Genomic DNA, 19,590 nt, shown 5'->3' on the forward strand with positions numbered 1-19,590 from the left:
AGAGGGAGCAGAACAAGAAGTCATCTCTGGATGTTGGATAAGAGTGTGGTTAGCAGGGCTTGAGGACTAGATTTTTTGCTTAGAGAGTGTTGAATGAATGGAATAGGTTGTCTGAGTCAGTTGTGAGTGCCTTGTTTTGTGAAATAAGAAATAGGGATTAGCAACATACAAGACAGTGTTTAAACTTATTTTAATTCATGGATCTGAAAGTTGGGTTGAAGTGAAATGAAACAGTTGATCAAAGAGCAGAGACCATAGATGAGAGGTTCTGAAAAAATTTCAGGAATTGAACAGGTGGCTCATCAGAAGAGGTGTAAACTGGACATTACATAATGCAATGCAAAGTGTGTATTCAAGTTTTAAGTCAGCAGTTAGAATTGAAGGAGCTATAGGAAGATTATTTGATGTAAAATCTTTGTATATAGAGTGAGGTACCAGAATATTTGAGAAACTATACTTGGTCAATAAAATGTTTATTTTTCATGGCTACCAAACTCTTAGAGATGTATCATTCTTATCAAATTCCTAATGTGTACTCTCAGAAAGGGGGGGGGGGAATAATAGTACTATTGGTATGGTTATTGTGATAGTAATACATGGAAAGTTTACATCATTATCACCTTTCTGTCAACAGTTTCCTCGAAATTAACCTATCAGAGTTAACTCAATTAAACAGCTTCCTCCCACTGTAGACAGTGCTCTATATATCGATGATTTCAAAATTTGCCATGAGGGTAATCGAAAAACAACTTCAGTGAGCAGTTGATCATATTTCTATGGGCTCTTAGTAATGGGTTCAGGTTTTCAGCAGAAAAAAAGAGTCTGTGTACACTTTTGTCGAAAATGCATCCTTCACTCAGATCTTGAATTAAGAATGGGACACACTGTTATTGCAGTAGCAACAGAAGCTAAGTTCTTGGGACTGATCTTTAACAGAAGACTTACATTCCTTGCACACATTTGTCAACTAAGAGAAAAGTGCAAGAGAGCGTTCAGTCTCCATCTCACTGTATCCTCTCCTGATTGGAGTGCAGATTGATCTTTATTGCTTTATCTTTATGCTGCACTTATATGATCAAAGCTGGATTATGGGTCTCAAGCTTATGGTTCTTCAAGGCAGAATAACCTCTGATAGTTGGATCCCATCCATCATCAGGGTATACAGATAGCTACTGGTGCCTTTTGCACATCATCCACTCAGTCTTTGTTGAAGCAAATGAACCAGCTCTATAACTTTCAAGAAAACAGTTGTCTCTTAGCTATGCTCTAAAAATAAGGTCTCTTCCAGAGCATCCTATGTAGGCTAGCCTCTTTTCTCTGTGTTGGGAAATTCAATATCACACATGTCAGCCTGTCATACAATGCAAGCTGTTGACATGAATGTTGACAACATTACCTACAGTATACATAAGAACATCCCTCCATAGCAAGTTTGCATCCATCTGTCTACCTGCATTGTTTAAGCACACACTGCAGCTCACTCTGATCTCTTGCCCATCTGTACTGATGGTTCAAGATCAGAGATCTCGCCTGATAGTAGTAATTATAAAGCAGACTTGCATGTTGCATGCCATTCAGCTTGCATATGTGCATATAAAAGAAAACTGCTACCAAAAAGTGTGTGATTTATATACACACACTCATTGAACTCTTTACAGGCAATCTCCTCTCCTATGTATAATCTACATCCAGTGCAGTATGAGGTGTTACACCTGTTTTACAATATGAAAACCCTTAATTTTAATAGTGAAGAATTTATGGAGACAAAAACACATGTTAGAGTAATTATTTTATTTATAATTAAGAAAAGACTACATTTTGACCTTTGTGTCAAGGTCATCACCAGGAAAACATACGTATGCCAGACAAAAGCTACTTGACACTACACAAAAGTAAGATAAATCTAAATGATTTGTAAATCGTTTACCCTAGCCTGACCTCAGGTGATAAAAAAAAAATATATATATATACAGGGTGTTCGGGATAAATTTGACATATTTATAATTAATTATATTTTTCCGTAAGTTACATGTATTAACACACACTTCTCTTCATTTAAAAGTTTGGACCCTTCTTCATTCATATACAAGATGTCAGAAAGGATGGATAGCTGGAACCCACCTGAATCATGGAAGAGAATAACTTGTATCATGATGATTCGTGCCCGCCATCAAAATAAGGATATTACGACTGCTGCCCAATGCTCCCTGAATACAGTAAAAACAATCAGGCATGAACTAGAGACTTGCAATGGTGACTACGAGGATGTAGCAAGAAGAAAGATCCCTAGCAGACGATCTGATTGCGTTCGTACAGCAGAATTCCTCGCAAATCTGCAGGAACAGGTGTTGAAGAACCCTGGCATTGGAATTCGGGCTTTGTTCGTGGAGTTGCTAACTGTAGTCAAGTCCTGGATAACAAGGGTAGCCAATGGTAGGCCGTATGTATGGCAGCAGGATTCGGCCCCTTGCCACACCTCTGGGAAAAGTCAAAAATGGTTGTCTGAAAATTTCTACGACTTCACCAGTCCAAATGTTTGGCCTCCAAACTCCCCAGACCTTAACCCCATGGATTATTTTGTATGGGGCGCAGTTGAAAAAGACACCAATCGCACTTCCAGTAATACAAAAGCCCAGTTAATGGATAAAATTAAAACAGTTTTTGCGGCCCTTCCCAGGGAGACTGTAGCATCAGCTTGTTCGAGGTTCCGAAGCAGAATTGAAGCTGTGATCGATGCTAATGGTGGTTATTTTGAGTAAATCTTGTTGATAGTATTGTAATTAACTCTGCCTGTAATGTTTTTTTGTCAATTCATTAAATTTAATAGATACAAAGAAGATTTTCTTTTTCCTTACGAAACTGTCAAATTTATCCCGAACACCCTGTATATGTATTAAATCAGTGAGCCCATAGTCTGACTCAGATATGTTAATGATATTTTTGGCATTTCGAATTCCTAAGCCACTTGAACAAACAACACAGATGTATCCAATTTACCATCAAGATTGAAAACAATAACCCTCTTACTTTCTAGTTACACTTGTCATACCTCTTCCATCTGGCTGCCTTTCATTCATGGTTTACTGCAAACCTACAGACACATAGCAATACATACACAAAAATTCATACCACTATCCAACACAAAAACTAGGAGTCATCAACACCCTCAAACATAGAGCCCTTAACAATTTGTCCCAATGAGCAGGCTGAACAAAGAATATAGAATTAGCAAAACGTTTATTTTAAAAAAAATAATAAAAAATAGCTACAACAAAAAAAGTCTGTTCACAAGATCCTCCACAGTAATACCATTAAAAGCAAAAAAAGATTACAAGAATGCCATAGCCATACCATACATTAGGAGAATATCAGAAAAAAAAATAGAACACTACATAAGACATTAAGGCAACCTTCAAACCTCCTGCAAAATTAAGAAGTATACTCAACTCATCCAAAGACTCCCCCCTCTTCCCTACCTTGCCCAACCAGGGGTTTACAAAATTCAGTGCACCTGCAATCTACCATACATAGGGGAAATAGGGCACATCAAATTCCTCCAATATGGTAAAAAAGGCTGGTCAGACTATGCTCTTCAAACATGTCACAGAATCAACTGGAAAGGCATCAAGTCCCTACACCGTACCAAAACCTGGTTTGAAAGAAAGTTCAAGGAAGCTTGTGAGATGCTGAAACATCATCAGAATCTAAACAAGAATAATGGATTAGTAATTCCAAGAATCTGGAGGCCCCATCTGTAACCTATATACCATCCAGAACATGATGGCAGAACCTCAACACAAGAAACCTTAATATAAGAGGACTGCAAAGATGTGTTTAATGTAGTTCCACTATAAAACTTTATTTTTATTTATTTAGATTTTTTCTGTCATCTGTATATTATTATACTGATAGATATAAAAAATTTATTTTATTTTTTTAATTTATATTGTTGTATATATTTTATTTCCATCCATCCGTCTTCAAGGCCCACCTTTCTTAATTGGGTTGTGGGGGCCGCAGCTGCAAGAGGGACTTGCAATGGTCACAATCCTCTGTCACCAAGCTCAGGTGTTCTGGTGGGACTCCCAGACGTGCCCACCCTCTGACTTGGCAAAGAGGGCCTGCTGGGGGAGCCTCTCTTGTGGCATTTTGACCAGGTGCCCATACCATCATAACTGTGATCTCTCAACACAGAGAAGCAGCGGTTGAGTATTGAGGGTTTCTCAAATTGCATAGCTTCTGACCCTATCAAGTCTTGTCATCCCCGCAACCCCTTGAAGGAACCTCATTTCAGCCACTTGGATTCGTGTCTGCATTCTTTTGGTCATTACCCAGCTCTCATCACTATAGGTGAGGATGGGGACATAGACTGTATTGAAGACTGCCAGTTTTGCCTTCTGACTTAACTTCTGTTTCAATACTACCGAACGGTCAAAGCTCCTGCAATATTACGCTTGCTGAGTCAATTCGAGTATCTAGCTCTACGTTCCACTTTCCATCACTCATGAATATGGACCCAAGGTATTTAAACTTCTCCACCTGCCTCAGTGGGACTCCACTCACATGTAGAGTGCACTGGGTTGGTTGTCTTGAGACCACAAATGTTTCCGTTTTGTTCACACTGATCTTCATCCAGGTTTCTGCACAAACAGTTCCAAACCCATCTAGGATTCACTGGAGGTCATCTGCAAAACGCAGACGTCCAATGCTATATCTTACATTTCTGACACATTCACTGCCTCGGCTGTGCCTATCAATCCATCCATAAATATTATGAAAAGGAGGGGTGACAGAACACACCCTTGGTGGAGACCAACGGAGATAGTGAAAGGTTCAGACTTTGTGCCTGTTTACCCTGACATAAAACTCTGGGCGTTCATGCAGAGACTTGATGGCAGCTGATAGTTGGCCATCCACTCCATACTCCTGTACTACTTGCCAAAGCTTTATATATCCTGATTTATAAATCTCAATTTATATATTTTATTTATTATTTTTTTTCACCAGAGGTCAGGCTAGGGTAAACTATTAACAAAGCAATTCGATTTATCTTACTTTTGTGTAGTGTCATGTAGCTTGTCCTGTGCATATGTATGCTTTCCTGATAATGACCTCGATATAGAGGTCGAAATGTAGAGTGTTGTTTTCTTAATTATAAGTAATTACTTCAATGTGCGTGTCCATAAATTTTCCACTATGAATGCTGACCACTGTGTAACCTTAAAAGAAAGAATTCCCTTAATTTTGATGTTCGGTTGTGCTGGATTCCCAGTCGCATTGGAATTAAGGTAAACAGGACTACAGATACTCTCTCAATGTACTGTTTAACAGTACCAAATACAGACTATAGACACTTTATAAGATCAAATCTGATTGCCCAATGGCAGTCTTCATGGCAGGAAGCATCGACAAATAAATTATATGACATTAAGCCTGAAATTAAGCATTAGCATTTTGGTCAAAGTAGAAAGAGATGAGAGGATGTTGTTCTCTCATCCCTTGCACATTATTATTTATTGAGGGCTTGTAAAAAATGTAACATTACTATTCGTCATATTCTGGTGGAGTGCTTAGCACTTTACACGAGAGGAGAGTTAGGGATGAAATTTTTAACTATCTAGATAAGCTACATACACTCAGACAGACAGGATAGCATTCTTGGTCAAAGTAGAAATAGGTGAGAGGAAGTTGTTCTCTCATCCCTTGCACATTATTATTTACTGAGGGCTTGTAAAAAATGTAGCATTACTATTTGTCATATTCTGGTGAAGTGCTAGCACTTTACACGAGAGAGAGAGAGATAGGGATGAAATTTTTAACTATCTAGATAAGCCATATACATTCAGACAGGCTCAAATTGCATGATGATTTTAAACCTTTTACAAATAATTAATTTGTACAAACAACACATTTTACGAATTTTATTTATATGTAGATACTGCATTACTTATCTTAATTTTTGTACTTACATATTATTTACTAATTTATCTTTGACTATTTGTGTACTGCTGTAACCTTTGACCTTGTGTACTTTTGTTTCTCCCACCCACGAAAGGTTAATTGGAAACCTCTAGTACATTTTGTACTGTGGGTGGGCTAAGGATTTTTTTATTTTTTATTATTGTTTGTTTTGATAGTGTGGAAACTGCTCTAGTGTACAAACATGGAACTTTTTTCAAGCTCCTTGAGGCCTCCAATAAGCTGGATGGTGGTCTCACACTGGGTGATGAAATTTAATCTCCCACCTAAAGGCAATCACAAACAGCCATGGCAGGATTCAAGCCTACAACCTTGTTGGTTGGAGAGCAGGTACACTGACCACTCAGCCAACCAGGCCAGCACTACTGTAACCTTTGCTTTAATTTTATTTATATATAGTTACTGCATTGCTTAACTTAATTTTTGTAAATAAATATTATTTACTAATTTATCTTTGACTATTTATGTATTGATGTAACTTTTGCTGTTCTTGTGCCAGTAAGCCATAAACCAACTTCCTTAATTAAAGAACAAAGGGAAATTTCACAACTCAAATTATACGATGAATTTTTATGTAATTTGGTAAAGAGCAGTATAATATGAAATAGACAAGAAATGCCTGCAAAAATTTTAATAAATAGTTTAATTCAGTAACAAATAGGTATATGAAGGCAGTAGTCAAAAACAAGATTTTGACCAAACAAAAACAAATGGTCAAAATGAGATTGTAAAAGTGCCTCATTAAGGAATGTGTTTGCTTCTCTCAGCAGCAGCAGCACTCACAACAATGTTTCATACTGTTTATAACAGTTTCTACTTATTTGGAAATAACCACTGCTCCTACAAAACACTCCTAAGTGCTTCAAGGATTTGGGGATTGAAAGCAGCAATATGTTGTGTTCAATAGGATCAAGCATATACAGGTCAGTGCATCCACCCAATCAGATGCCTCCTTTAACCATCAAACTATAAGTGTTCTCCTCTCACAGATATTGGTGGGATCATAACTTGTCCTTGGTTCTCTCCAGATGACAGCCTACCTCGCATCACCTAGGATACAGACCACCTTTGTGAAGCCTGCACCAGTGGAAGTAGATAACAATGTTTTTGTAGTTGATATGAGGTCATATAGCTGATTCAAGATCACACTCCTCCTGTTTCAGTTAATAGATAATTGGAGATTTTGGTGGTTGTAACCCATAGCCTTCCTTCACCATATCTCCAGGATGCTGTTTGTGAGGGTTGGAATTGGTTCCACAGTGTGAATCATGGAATGACTCACTTGCAACCATCTAGCTACCTCTGCCACCTGAATTCATCAGTTAAATGTTTTGCGACCATATCCAAAAATTTTACTATCACATAATTGTCTTGTTCTCATCCCAGAGATGAAATGGATAATCACTCCAAAACACCTGTTTTATGCTGTAGCTCATTTGGATATACCACTGACAGTGCCACCCATTTGTATGTGATGACCAGACTCACTGTTACTTTTTTACATAATGCACTGGACTTGCATGTGTTTTTTCCTCCCCTTCCCAAGTTATTGCAATTTGTTTTTGTTCTTTAATTTATTGAAACAGTGTATATTGTCTTACTGATTAAGTGGCAAGCCTATCTGCTCTCCAGCCAATAGGCCATGGGTTCCAATCTCATTGTGGGCATAGATGTTTTGTGAATGTCTTTAGGTGGTGGATGATTCGCTGGTAGCATCACACCAGGTGTTAGGCTACCACTCTCCTTATTAGACTTGAAATGGCTCGAAAAAAGTTTCATTTTTGGTCTCTAAAGTAGGATTTCCATATTATCTAATCCTTATCCCACCACTGTATTAATATCCATGTATTGCAGGTTAACATTTCTCATGTCAGATTTGCATAAAAAAAAATACAGCAGGTCTTCTCTGCTGGTCATGATTATTTGAAACCAAAAAATATCTCAATAAGAAAATTTCATTTAAAAAAGAAAAAAGAAAATTGTAACAAAAAATTTAAATGAAAAATGTATTTTGCCAAAGGATGCTCTAGAGAACAGGACTTAGAAGGAAAGAGGATGAGAAGTAGGTTCAGTAAGTTTGAAGTTAAACAATGCATGGATGTTAACCACACTACTGGCCAAGACGTCGAGGTTATCATGTATACGTAGTGCATATTAAAATTGTAATACCATTGATCATTACATTGAAATATATGATGGACATGAAGCGTTTGAGGATGCATATTTGATCCATAATGGCCGGTAAGGTGGTTAACCAGTTACTTTTAACATGCTTAGAGGAAAGCGGAGAATTGATTTTGGTCAGTTTAGCGGAGAAACACCATGAAATACCTCTTGGAAAAGCATAAGATACAAACAAAACATAATCATAAAGTGATTGGAGTTGAGTCTCTGAGAGTTGAGTGAGATCAGATTTTGTTCATCAGAATATGAACTGTGTAAGTTTAACAACTTTGTTTTCTTTTAATGTTTTGAATCTGCAAATTTGTTTAAGGGAAAGATTTATTCTTCAGTATTTATGTGTGTATTCCAAAAATTTTCCAAAAGTATCACAAAATTGGAGAAATTTGCTTTGCTTTTTAGAGTGAATTAAGTTTTATGTTTATATGCAAGTCTAAAAATAGTTTTGATAATAATATAAGTTAATTGAATAGCTTCATCATCAATTCTTTATTTTTCCCCAAAAATTTGTACTTCTCTGCCTCCATAATTTATTCCTTTCCTTGAAAAATGTTTGACTGATCACTTATTGCATTATATAATCAACTGAACTTAATGTGGTGCTATTCCACCTGATTGTCACATGTTTTTTAGGTTTTTATCTTTCAGGACAGCTTGCTGCTATTATATGTGGATTTCAATGTATTTTGGTTTAATTTATGTAGTTATCAGAAGAAACCAAAGAATCCAAAGAACAAATAGAAGATTTACCAAAAACAGAGCCAGTTTTAGATCAGACGTATGCTTTAAAAATGAATGAAAAACAAGAAGCAGAAGAAAAGAATAACAAACAAAAAGATGAAATAGATAAACCTGTAGTCCTAAAATCAAATTTGAATCCAAATGCTAAGGAATTTACTTTGAATCCTAATGCTAAAGCATTCACACCAGTAAGTAACATTTGTTACTCTATATATTCTCAATATTATAAAAGTGAATGTCATTGTTTCTGAATGAATGATCACTGCAACCATCTGTCGTAATTCATGCATTATAAACATATGCGTTATATCTCTAAATTTCTGAAACATTTGAGAAGGATTTTTCAAATCCTTAATGTTTGAAAAACATTTTATATTATTAATTTCATTTTCATCAAATTTTTGTACTTCTGACTTAAAAACTTACATCATTACTAACTTCCTATCTACAATTTTCCTCCAAATCAATCTGTTACCTGTCAAGACTCCAACATTATTTCTATCTTATCAGAACTTATTTCTATCTTCTAAAGCACTTTTTTCTGTATCAATCAACCTATATCTTGGTCTTCCTCTGGGTTTTTTTCCTGCCAACCTGGCAGAGAACACTTGTTTTGCTAATCTTTCCTCGCCCATTCTGTTTAAGTGACCATACCACCTGAGATTAGCTCTGCTAACGCATTTCTGGATGCTGACAATGTCAAGTTCTTTCCTAATATCCTCGTTTTTAATATGATATTGCCACTGATGCCATCTGTTCACACCTCTAATCTTTCTCAGGACTCTTATATCTGCAGTCTCTAGTCTTTGGTCAAGTGTTTTACTTCTGACCCAAATTTCAGATCCATAAGTTAAATTTGGTTTGAACACTGTCTTGTATACAGCCAATTTAGTGTTTTGACTAATTTCTCTCGTATTCCATATAAATTTATTCAGTTGACTTCCTACCATACCAGATTTGATTCTTTTGTCCATTTCCATATTTAATTTACCATCTTCATTAAAAATTGTGCCTAAGTAGCTGAAATGTTTTACTTGCTCTATAGGTTCTCCATTCACAATACTTCTGCCTATATTCATTGTCTTTGTCTTGTTATTGCTGACCTTCATACCAAATCTATTACAACATTATTCAATTTAGTCAAGGAATCTTGCAGACTTATAGTGGGTTTATTTAGAAGTATAACTTTCGCATAAAGCAAAGAGCTGACATTAGCATCTCCAATTTTGATATCAGGTTTAATACCACTTTCTTTCATAATGTGACCCATATAGATGAAACAGAGGAGATAATGTACATCCTTGTCTGACACCAAATTTAACATCAAACCATCTTCCTAAACTTCCTTCAATTCTAACTGCTTGCTTACAACTCAAATAAATAAAGAATTGTTTGATATAATGGCCCACTGACATCATACAACTGTGGCATTTTGAATAGCTTCTCTCTTGGCACCTTGTCATATGCTTTTTCCAGATCTACAAAACTTAAATACAGATCTTTGTTATATTCCCATGATTTCTCAGCAATTTGTCGTAAAGTGAAAATCTGATCTTGACATCCTCTATTTCGCCTGAATCCAGCTTGTTTTTCACCAAGCTTCCATTCCACAATCCTTCTCAACCATTTCTCATGTATATTTGCATAAATCTTACCAGGAGCACTCAGTAGAGAAATACCTCTATAATTCTCACATTCAGTTATATTTCCCTCATGAAAAACCCTACTCCAGCTGCCTTTCCACGTTTCAGGCTTTTGATGGCTTTTTCTACTTCTACTGTAGTCGTCGAAGTGAGAGGTTGCAAGATAGAGTGCAAACCTGCCATGGAGGAATGTTCTTACGTATACTGTAGGTAATTGACTTTTGTTTAGCTAGTTTTACACAGTGTTTAGCTTTCTTACATTTGTCTCTGTATTATGAAAGAGCACAAGCTAACTTATTTGCCAGGAACTTTTGATATGCATTCTTCTTTTTCTTCACTATCTCTTTAACTTTCTGTGTCCACCATGGAATTCTGATTTTTCTATCCTTGCACACAACCTCACCATATGCCTCTCTGGCTGAATCAATGAATGTTTTCTTCAGGGCTAGCCATTTAATCTCCAAGATTTGGTTCCTCTTCTCCAACTCTTTCATTTTTTATTGAACAATGTTTGTGTGTATTTTAGTCTACAGTTCACATCTGAAAGCTGCTCTACTTTTATTTGCTCTGAAACTTTCTTACATGTTCTTCTTTTCAATATGAAATTCAATTTTATCCTGCTCAACAGTAAATGGCTGTCACTTCCGATTTCAAATCCTCTGTACACTGTAGTGTCCTGCACCTGAAAGAAAACATCACTATCAACCATAACATAGTCAGTGAGACTTTTCTTAATTATTAATTTCATCATAATAGAATTTCAGCTAAACACACTGTATGGCATTTTAAAACCCATAATAATAATATTGACTGAATGTTTTAACTTTAATAGATATATATAATATGTTGATATTATGAGCTGAAAATTAGAAAAACTTACTGGTGTAAAATTTCTTTTGTTTTTTGATGTAGCTAAAAAAAAAAAAAAAGTACACCTGCTACCTGTGTAGCTTATAAGAATTGCCTCATATCAATTAACATTGATTTCTACCCCCCCCCCCCTCCAAAAAAAAAAAAAAAAAAAAACTGTGAACAGCTAATTTAGGTGTAAAAGTAGCTAAATAGTCATATGATGATTTTGAAAAGAATCATCATCATCAAATTCCTGCCATGTACCTTCAAGGGGGTGTACAGGATATGATAGTACTACATGAAAAAAATTACATCATTATTAATTTCCTATCTACAATTTTCCTCCAAATCAGTCTGTTACTTGCCAAGACTCCAACATTATCAGATCTTTTTGTAAATTTCAGTTCTGAAATTCATGTTATTTTATTTGCTTATTTATTTTTATGCGTGTCTCACTTTCAGAAGGCTGTTAGCCTTTATGACATTGATATTAGTGCCTTAGGTGGGCTAAGGATTAAATAATCCAGTAATACTGCTTTAGAGACCAAACATGAAACTTTTTCTTCTGTAATAACATCAAAGGATGTTATTACAAACAAGATGTCTCCTCCAGTGAATTAAAGTGACAATTAAGTGATTACTTAGGGTGGTGGTGGTGGTGGTGGTCAGCCATATGAAGATTTTAGTGAGAAATGAATATAATATGCATGAAGCTAAAAACTGATTATGGCGAACTCAGGAGATGGCATGCGGCTATATCATGGAATGGAGAATTGGATGGAAAGGTGATCGATGTTACTTGTGCCCTGCTCAAGAACTGTCTGGCAGGGGCAATGTTTAAATGCTTTCCAAAGGGATCAGGAGGTCAAATAGTTGGTGTGAAATAGATGAATGAAGAGGTGAGGTATGCAACTTGGAAGAAGGCATTATGGATGCAGCACAATAGTCAGTTGCACAAAGAACAAGCAAGAAAAGTTACTTGCTTGGTAAGGGTAGAAAAACACTACTTTGGCAAGACAGGTGGTCTTGAATGGCCCAGCTAGTGAGTTTGCCTACAGTGCTGCAGTAAGTCTCTTTCCTCATTGTGTGGGGACAGGGCTTAAGGCTTACTGTGATGCCAGTATAGCATCTAGGGTAGCCTTGCTGTTCTACTCCCATGTGCAGTCGTTGCTTGTCAGTGGGTGAGTGTCCATGTGTGGTTGTGGTGGATGGGTAGCTCTGGCACTGAACCATCTTCCTCCTGCAAATGAATAATTTTTCATCCTTTTTATGTAAGACAATCTTTATAAACTCAAGGAGCTATACAAACTTGTCCAAAGTAGGCTTTTATAAACATCCACAATGTGATTCGAACTCATGACTTCTTGGATGAAGAACAGGCATACTAACCAACCAGGCCAGCTTGCTTATCAGGACCTTCAACAGGCTTCAGTAACATTGAGGCTTTCTTGCATAAGTATAAATAGGCACATCCTTGCCTGCAGAAGATATACCTGATTGCAAGTAATGATTCTGCAATACAAAATGGCAGCATAATCTGTAAGTACAGATTATGGGGATTTAAAGATGGACCTTTTTATGGAGTCTCTATTGTTGTGGATAACCTTATCTCCCCCCCTCTCCCAGCAATTGTCACTCAGCACAATCATAGAATCAGTTGCTGTCTTGAGTGTCAGTGAGATGGCTTATGTAGTATGTCGCATCTACTTATGTACCGGTGCATATATCACAGGATGACCTAATCTTCATAACCTAATTTTGCAGTTACCATCCCACAGAATTTAAATGGACAATGCACTAACATCAGAGGCAAGGTTGTAGAATGTATGCTTGACAACAATAATCTCTTAAACACAAGCAATGCCTTCTTCCATATGCACCTAAACATTCACTGCCCATAGATGATATCCACTTTTCTGCATGGACAACAATGTTCATCAGAGAGATCACAATGGAAAATCGAGCAAGCTGATTGGCCATGTTCTCTTCCTTAGCATAATTTGATTCGGCAACGGTCAGCTCATATCCTCAGTTTTTGCCTTTCCCTAATGCATGGTGAAATGCTGATTGCACAACAGCTAAGTAAACTCATAACAAAGCTCGGAGTGCCCTCTGCAGACACTCCACATCAACAAACCTGATTGTTTTTAAATATGCATAAGCAAGATGCCTTCAGTCAAAAGAAATCTTGGATCTAGTACACATCCTCTATAATAAGATCATCCAACACTAAAATGGTCTGGAATAAAATCCAGAAGATGAAGGGCAGATATACCACCCACCTCCTTTCGATTCTTAAACATAATGGATGTGCAATTGCTGACCCAATCTCATTTGTTGATACTCTTTTTTGAAGATTTTTGCCAAAACATAGTAGCAGTTCTGTGTAGGTGATCAATTAAATGATAGAGATAGAGTTGTGGAGTTCCCTCCCTAGGTGAGTCCTTGGACTCCTAATAATAATATTAGCAGTACTCAGGAGTTTTTGTATCAGACAAACAAAGCAGAAAAACATCAAATTCTGTTCACTTCAAAGAGTATGGAAGATTTACAGCAGACCTTTCACAAAAAAGAACTGAAAGTGGTCTTTCTTAAATGTCACCCAGCTGCTGTTAGACTAGATAACATCCATTATGAAATAGTTTAACTTCTTTTGCCATCTGTCATGGAACAACTGCTGCCTGTTCTGGAATCGGGGCAAAAGGCAATTATTATTGCCTTTCCTAAGCCACGTAAGAATCCAAAAATCCCAATAAACTGTTGATCTCTCACTGACCAGCTAAAGCTTCTGGAAGAAATGGTCATCAGAGACTCTCTTCTTTTATGGTTTCTGAGAAATCCCCCCCCCTCCCCCCCCCAAAACCCAAATGAATCAGCCCTGCACATCGGCATCAACAGCTGTCTCTGCTATACAGTACCAAAATAAAGTCTTAATGGCTATTTTTTTGTCCACAGTGGGAGAATCTGTTTATGCTCACTCATGTCCTTTGAATGTGAGTGCTAGTGCAAACAAAAAAAAGCACTCTTCCTGTGTCTATAGCAGTCCATAGGCTGCTGTAGACAATAGGAAGGGTGTAATGCTCCCTCTTTCAAACCCATAGGAGATGGAATACTCTGATTTTGTGTCTGTTACAGATGGCTCAAAATCAGAGACTTGTGAATCTTCCTAGACAGCATATCTGCTTAGATCCCGCTAAAATGTAAAACTTTACTGCTGAGTTGTATGGCATATATCTTGCCTTAAACTCTATAAGATTGCAACACTATGAAAAGTGCATCATATATGCTACAGATTCATGAAGCTCTCTAGTGGCAATAAGAAGTATAGAACTGCAGAAACATCCAGGCTTCTCTTGAATCCTACATTACCTCTCTCAATTATGGAAGCTACATTTGTACTTGTGCCTCTAATGGATCACAAACCACATTGGAATTAAGGGAAAAAGGCTGCAGCAAGATCATCTCACTTCTTAAGAGTCCATCATTTGCCTGTTCCCTACACTGATTAGGCAGATTATAAGGCAAACTTTTATCTCACTGACAGTTTTCATGGAATAGAGAGAGAGACCAAGAACAAGTTCAGTGTCAGATCAAGTCTGAAACTTAACTGTGGCAGTCTAGTCTATGCAGTATCAATATGAATAAGGATGAAGTTGTTTTTCTTCAGCTTTGCATAGGCCATAGTCATATCACACTCCTTCCTATTGAGGGAGGAATGACATACCTAAGTTTTAATTCTGTGGTACCAGTCTAACCGTGATTCACATTTTAACTGACTGTTCTTGTTTCATCAGTAAGTGCAGTCAATATTCATAATCTGTATGAGCCCTATAAACTCGTGCAGATTTTATCTGCTTTAAATAGTAATTTCATGTTTAAATTTCTACAGAGCATTAATGTTAATAATTGTGTATATTGTGTATGTTTTATTTATAGAATGTGTGTATTGTATATAAATCTGATTTTGCTAATACACTATTTCTTACCTGGTTGTTTTTATACTTTGTGTTTATAATTGATTTTGTAACTGTTTCTACATTTATTTATGTACTATATCAAATATTTTTCCTGAATATGTGATGGTTTATTTATTAATTTATCTTTGAAGGGGAAGATGAGGCTTTTGTTTGTGTGAGGGTTTGAAAAGACAGCAAAGCAATGGACATATGCTGCTCTAACCTTTGTTGTCCTTTCACTCACTCTCTCTCTCTCTCTCTCTCTCTCACACACACACACACACACACACACACACACACACACACACACACACACACACACACACACACACACACACACACACACACACACAATCTTCCCCAATTCTGTTTTAATATTCTGAACAAGCAAATTGCTGCTGTTGACTGCCTCTACTTTGTCGATGGCACTTCCTTCTTCATTGCATTTAATGGTCACTGTCTTACAGTTGGTTAGTTTATACACAACCTTACCATTACCTTCAACTACATATTTCATACTCTTTAAAAAAAATATTTTCCTATCATTTATTCTTCATTTCTATTCTCTACAACACATGATTTCATGCCTTTCAGCATGAACATTCCTCACTTCATTTTCCTGCTTCTGACAAGTTTTACATTTCTGATTCATGAAATACCTTTGCTGATAATTTTGAACATATCTCCTTTCATATCCCATTTCTTTCGCATTGCAGTGGTATCGATCCTTCCTGACTTGTGGAAGGGCTTAGGCTACTAAATACTGTTTTTTTAAACATATTTATCACTTTTCCCTTTAATAACATAATTACAACCTGTCTACACAGATGTAAACACTGGTGGTAGCTCTGCTGCTGCTTCTGTTTAATGGTACAGCAAAATTTCAGAAAGTCTGATAGAATAATGTTATGATTTTTTGTATTTGTAATCTGTATAAATGCAAAAAATTTTCAGTACCAGAATTCATTATTGCATCTGTACAGGTTTTATTTTAATTAAGTGTATGTTTAATTTGAAATTAATTTAATAAAAGTACAGTTTAATGAGAAAGGGCGAAGCTTTGAGGAATTTAACTGTTCGTATTAGGTGGTAGGCGCATTTTATTTCCATTTGTTGTATCACCACTCTGCTTTTTTACAGGTCTTAAATGGCTTGAAAAAATAATTTTCATGTTTGGTATCTAAAGTTTCGGGATTATCTAATTAGAATTGCACACAAGATTCAAATTCCTTTTTCAACACTGCACAAAAAGTTCATTTTTGGAACATAGTTTGGAGTTATAGCATAGTTAAAATATATCTTAAAAATAGATTTCTCTTAACATGTTCAGTGGTGATTTGACAGGTTCATGCAACTTTATCTGAAGGTAGAGAGGCAGCTCTATGTTCATCTGAGATCTAAGTAATGAATTAAATTTCTTCATTCTATTTTATTTCTATCCTATCACAAGATCAGACTAAAAACTGCTACACTGCTTTTCTCCAACTCCGAGATCCAATATTTCCATTGCAGAAAGGAAAGCTTTATTATCACTTAGAACAAGAACATTGTAATTTTAACACTGATAAAAGGAATACAACAGTAGTTTTGAATACACAGGATTATGATGAAGAAATTACAAGTCTGTTAAACTCACTCTTTCACCTACCATGTTCTAGATTATAACCTTACTAGGTCAACACATGAAAAAAAAAAAAAAAGTTAATGTCCTAAACTGGCCTCCAGAATTATTATAAAAGCCCAAGTCATTGCATGATATGGGTCACCAAAAATTCACAATCTTGGTGTCCTGAAAGACCTATAATAGATGGCATAAAATCATCAGCTTACAACTTATCTAAACATCTAGCTCATCTATTAGGATTAGCTAGATGTTTACCTGAATAGAATAGTTAATTTATTCACTTAAGGTCATCTGAATCTTACATCAAAAATCCATCTTTTTTTTTTTTTTTTTTCACAAACTGTCAAGTTTATACATATCATCCACTGACATCCTTGCAAATCAACTTTGTATACCTCTTTATTAATGTTCCTGTGAATTATTATTATTGTATGGGTACCTCCATGGAGTCTGAGGACTCACTGCAGTAGACCCAAACGATACACACAATCTATCATACCTCTGCTTAAACCCATTAACAGACAACACACTCACAACTGACTGGCAACCCATTCCACTCATTCACAACTCTTTAGCAAAAATCTAGTCCTCACACATCTACTAACCACACCTTTATTCAACTTCCAGGGATCATACCTTGTTCTGGCCTTTCTAGCCAAGTGCTGAAACATTTTCCTTGCATCAATCCTATAAAACCCTTTAAGCAACTTAAATATTTCTATCATATCCTCTCTTTTTCTCCTATCAACCAACTTCTTCAATCTACACGCCCTCAGTCTATCTTCATAAGGAACATTCTACAGATCACTCACCATCTTGGTTGCTCGCCTCTGAATCTTCACCACTGCTTCCTCATCTCCAAGAAACCCAGTGGGCCAGACTTGAGCACAGTAATCCAGTTGTGAATGTATCAAGGCCTTATAAAAGGAATATCAAGTTCTTTATCTCTACTTGTTAATGTGTTCTTCAATAGCCAAGTAATCTTATGGGCTAACTTAGGTGGTTGTAGACAGAGTTAAAGTTTAGAGGATATATTGCTAAGTTTATATATTGCTCTAATGTTAGAGGATATATTGTTGGAGTACAGTGCCATCAATGTGATAAATGGCTTGTAACCTATTTATCCCAAAATGTATAACTTTACAAATTCTCCCTATTAAACTGATGTCCATTATCTTTTGCCCATACTGGGAGTCTATTTAAATTGTCCTGCAAGCTTTCCACATTGCTTCAATTAACTATTACTCTACCTAATTTTGCATCTTCAGCAAACAACTGAATATTTCCTTTCAGGTTATTTCCTATATCATTTATGTACAAATTAAACAGTAATGATCCCAGCACTAAACCTTGCAACACACCACTAGTCACCTGTTTAAACCTCGATTTTGCCTCTTCACATATCACTTTTTGATATCTGTCCACCCTCTTACCCACTTAACCAGTGTCATATCCATCCCATTTGTTCTAATTTGTGTAACCATGTTCCATGTGGTATTCTGTCAAACACCTTTTCAAGTTCCAGCAGAATCATCATATAGCCATTTCCTTTTTCCAACTCTGCTGTTAGCCTATTATAAAAAGATAGTAAATTACTAAAGCATGACTGACTCTTCAGAAAGCCATGTTGCCCCTCATACTGTATGTTATTCATCCATTCTTGGATTCTCTTTTTGACCAATTTTTCCAGTCCTTTTACCACCACACCTCAGATACTGATTGGTCTATAATTTGCTACTGCAGTCTTAGAACCTCCCTTATGCAAGGGAATTAATTCCCCTCTTTCCCACTCTCTTGGAACTCTATCAGAGCTGAGACTTAGAGCCAGTCAGAGACATTGCCAGTTCTTTTGCACATTCTTGCAAAACCCAAACTGCTATTCTAATATCCAACAGCTGTATTTACATTGAGATTCTGCAATATCCTTAGAACCTCCAATTCATCCACCTCTCTTTCCACATTAGTGTCTATCGCACATGTTAAAGCAGTAACCTCACTAGGGTGATATACCCTTGCAAAGTGGTCACTCAGTAAACAACCTATTTTATATGCTGCTTTCAGCTTGTGACCATCACTCATCAAAGTTGTTTTGTTACATAGCAAGTAAGTCATTCTTCCTTACTTGCTGTGTAACAAAACAACTCTTGGTTTTCCTTTTGGCCTGCTTGGCTAGATCCTTCTCGTAATCTGTTTTGCCTTCCTTTCCATAATATTGGTCAACTTTATTGCCTGAACTTTGTACTGGTTTGCTGGTCACCTTTCTCTTTATATACCCTCCACAACATTTCCTTCTTCTGCATCTCATGCTTAATGATATTACTCATCCATCTAATGCCTACCTGATCAACCCTCCTTACCTTAGGTATATGATTTAATATTGCTTCTTCTAGATGACCCTTACCTATGTCCCGTATACTAACATTCTTACCCTGCAGTGTTTTATGCCAGCACAGATTTAAGCTTCTTTCTAAGCTTGTCATAATCACCTATCTTGTAGTTCCACATGTACCTCATCCTTGACATCATTTTTCTCATGTTTTACAATCTCCCAGGTCAAGACCGCACGGTTACTTTTCACCAGTGGGAGGCAATGTGGTCACTTTGGTTATGGACA

At 36.5% G+C, this 19,590-nt stretch overlaps 1 protein-coding gene across 4 annotated transcripts in view; it reads left to right on the forward strand.

The window, feature by feature from the left end:
• Window positions 1-19,590, forward strand: part of LOC150108866 (uncharacterized) — a 377,690-nt gene that overhangs the window by 286,772 nt on the left and 71,328 nt on the right. For all 4 annotated transcript variants that reach the window (XM_090403872.1, XM_090403896.1, XM_090403887.1 and 1 more), the window contains exon 12: window positions 8,865-9,089. In XM_090403872.1, the coding sequence (XP_090259998.1) occupies window positions 8,865-9,089 (225 nt within the window). The remainder of the gene's footprint in view (window positions 1-8,864; window positions 9,090-19,590) is intronic.

Source organism: Typopeltis vanoorti, chromosome 2, assembly GCF_054136105.1.
Source record: "Typopeltis vanoorti isolate ZY-2024b chromosome 2, IOZ_Tvanoo_1.0, whole genome shotgun sequence".
Classification (NCBI taxonomy): domain Eukaryota; kingdom Metazoa; phylum Arthropoda; class Arachnida; order Uropygi; family Thelyphonidae; genus Typopeltis; species Typopeltis vanoorti.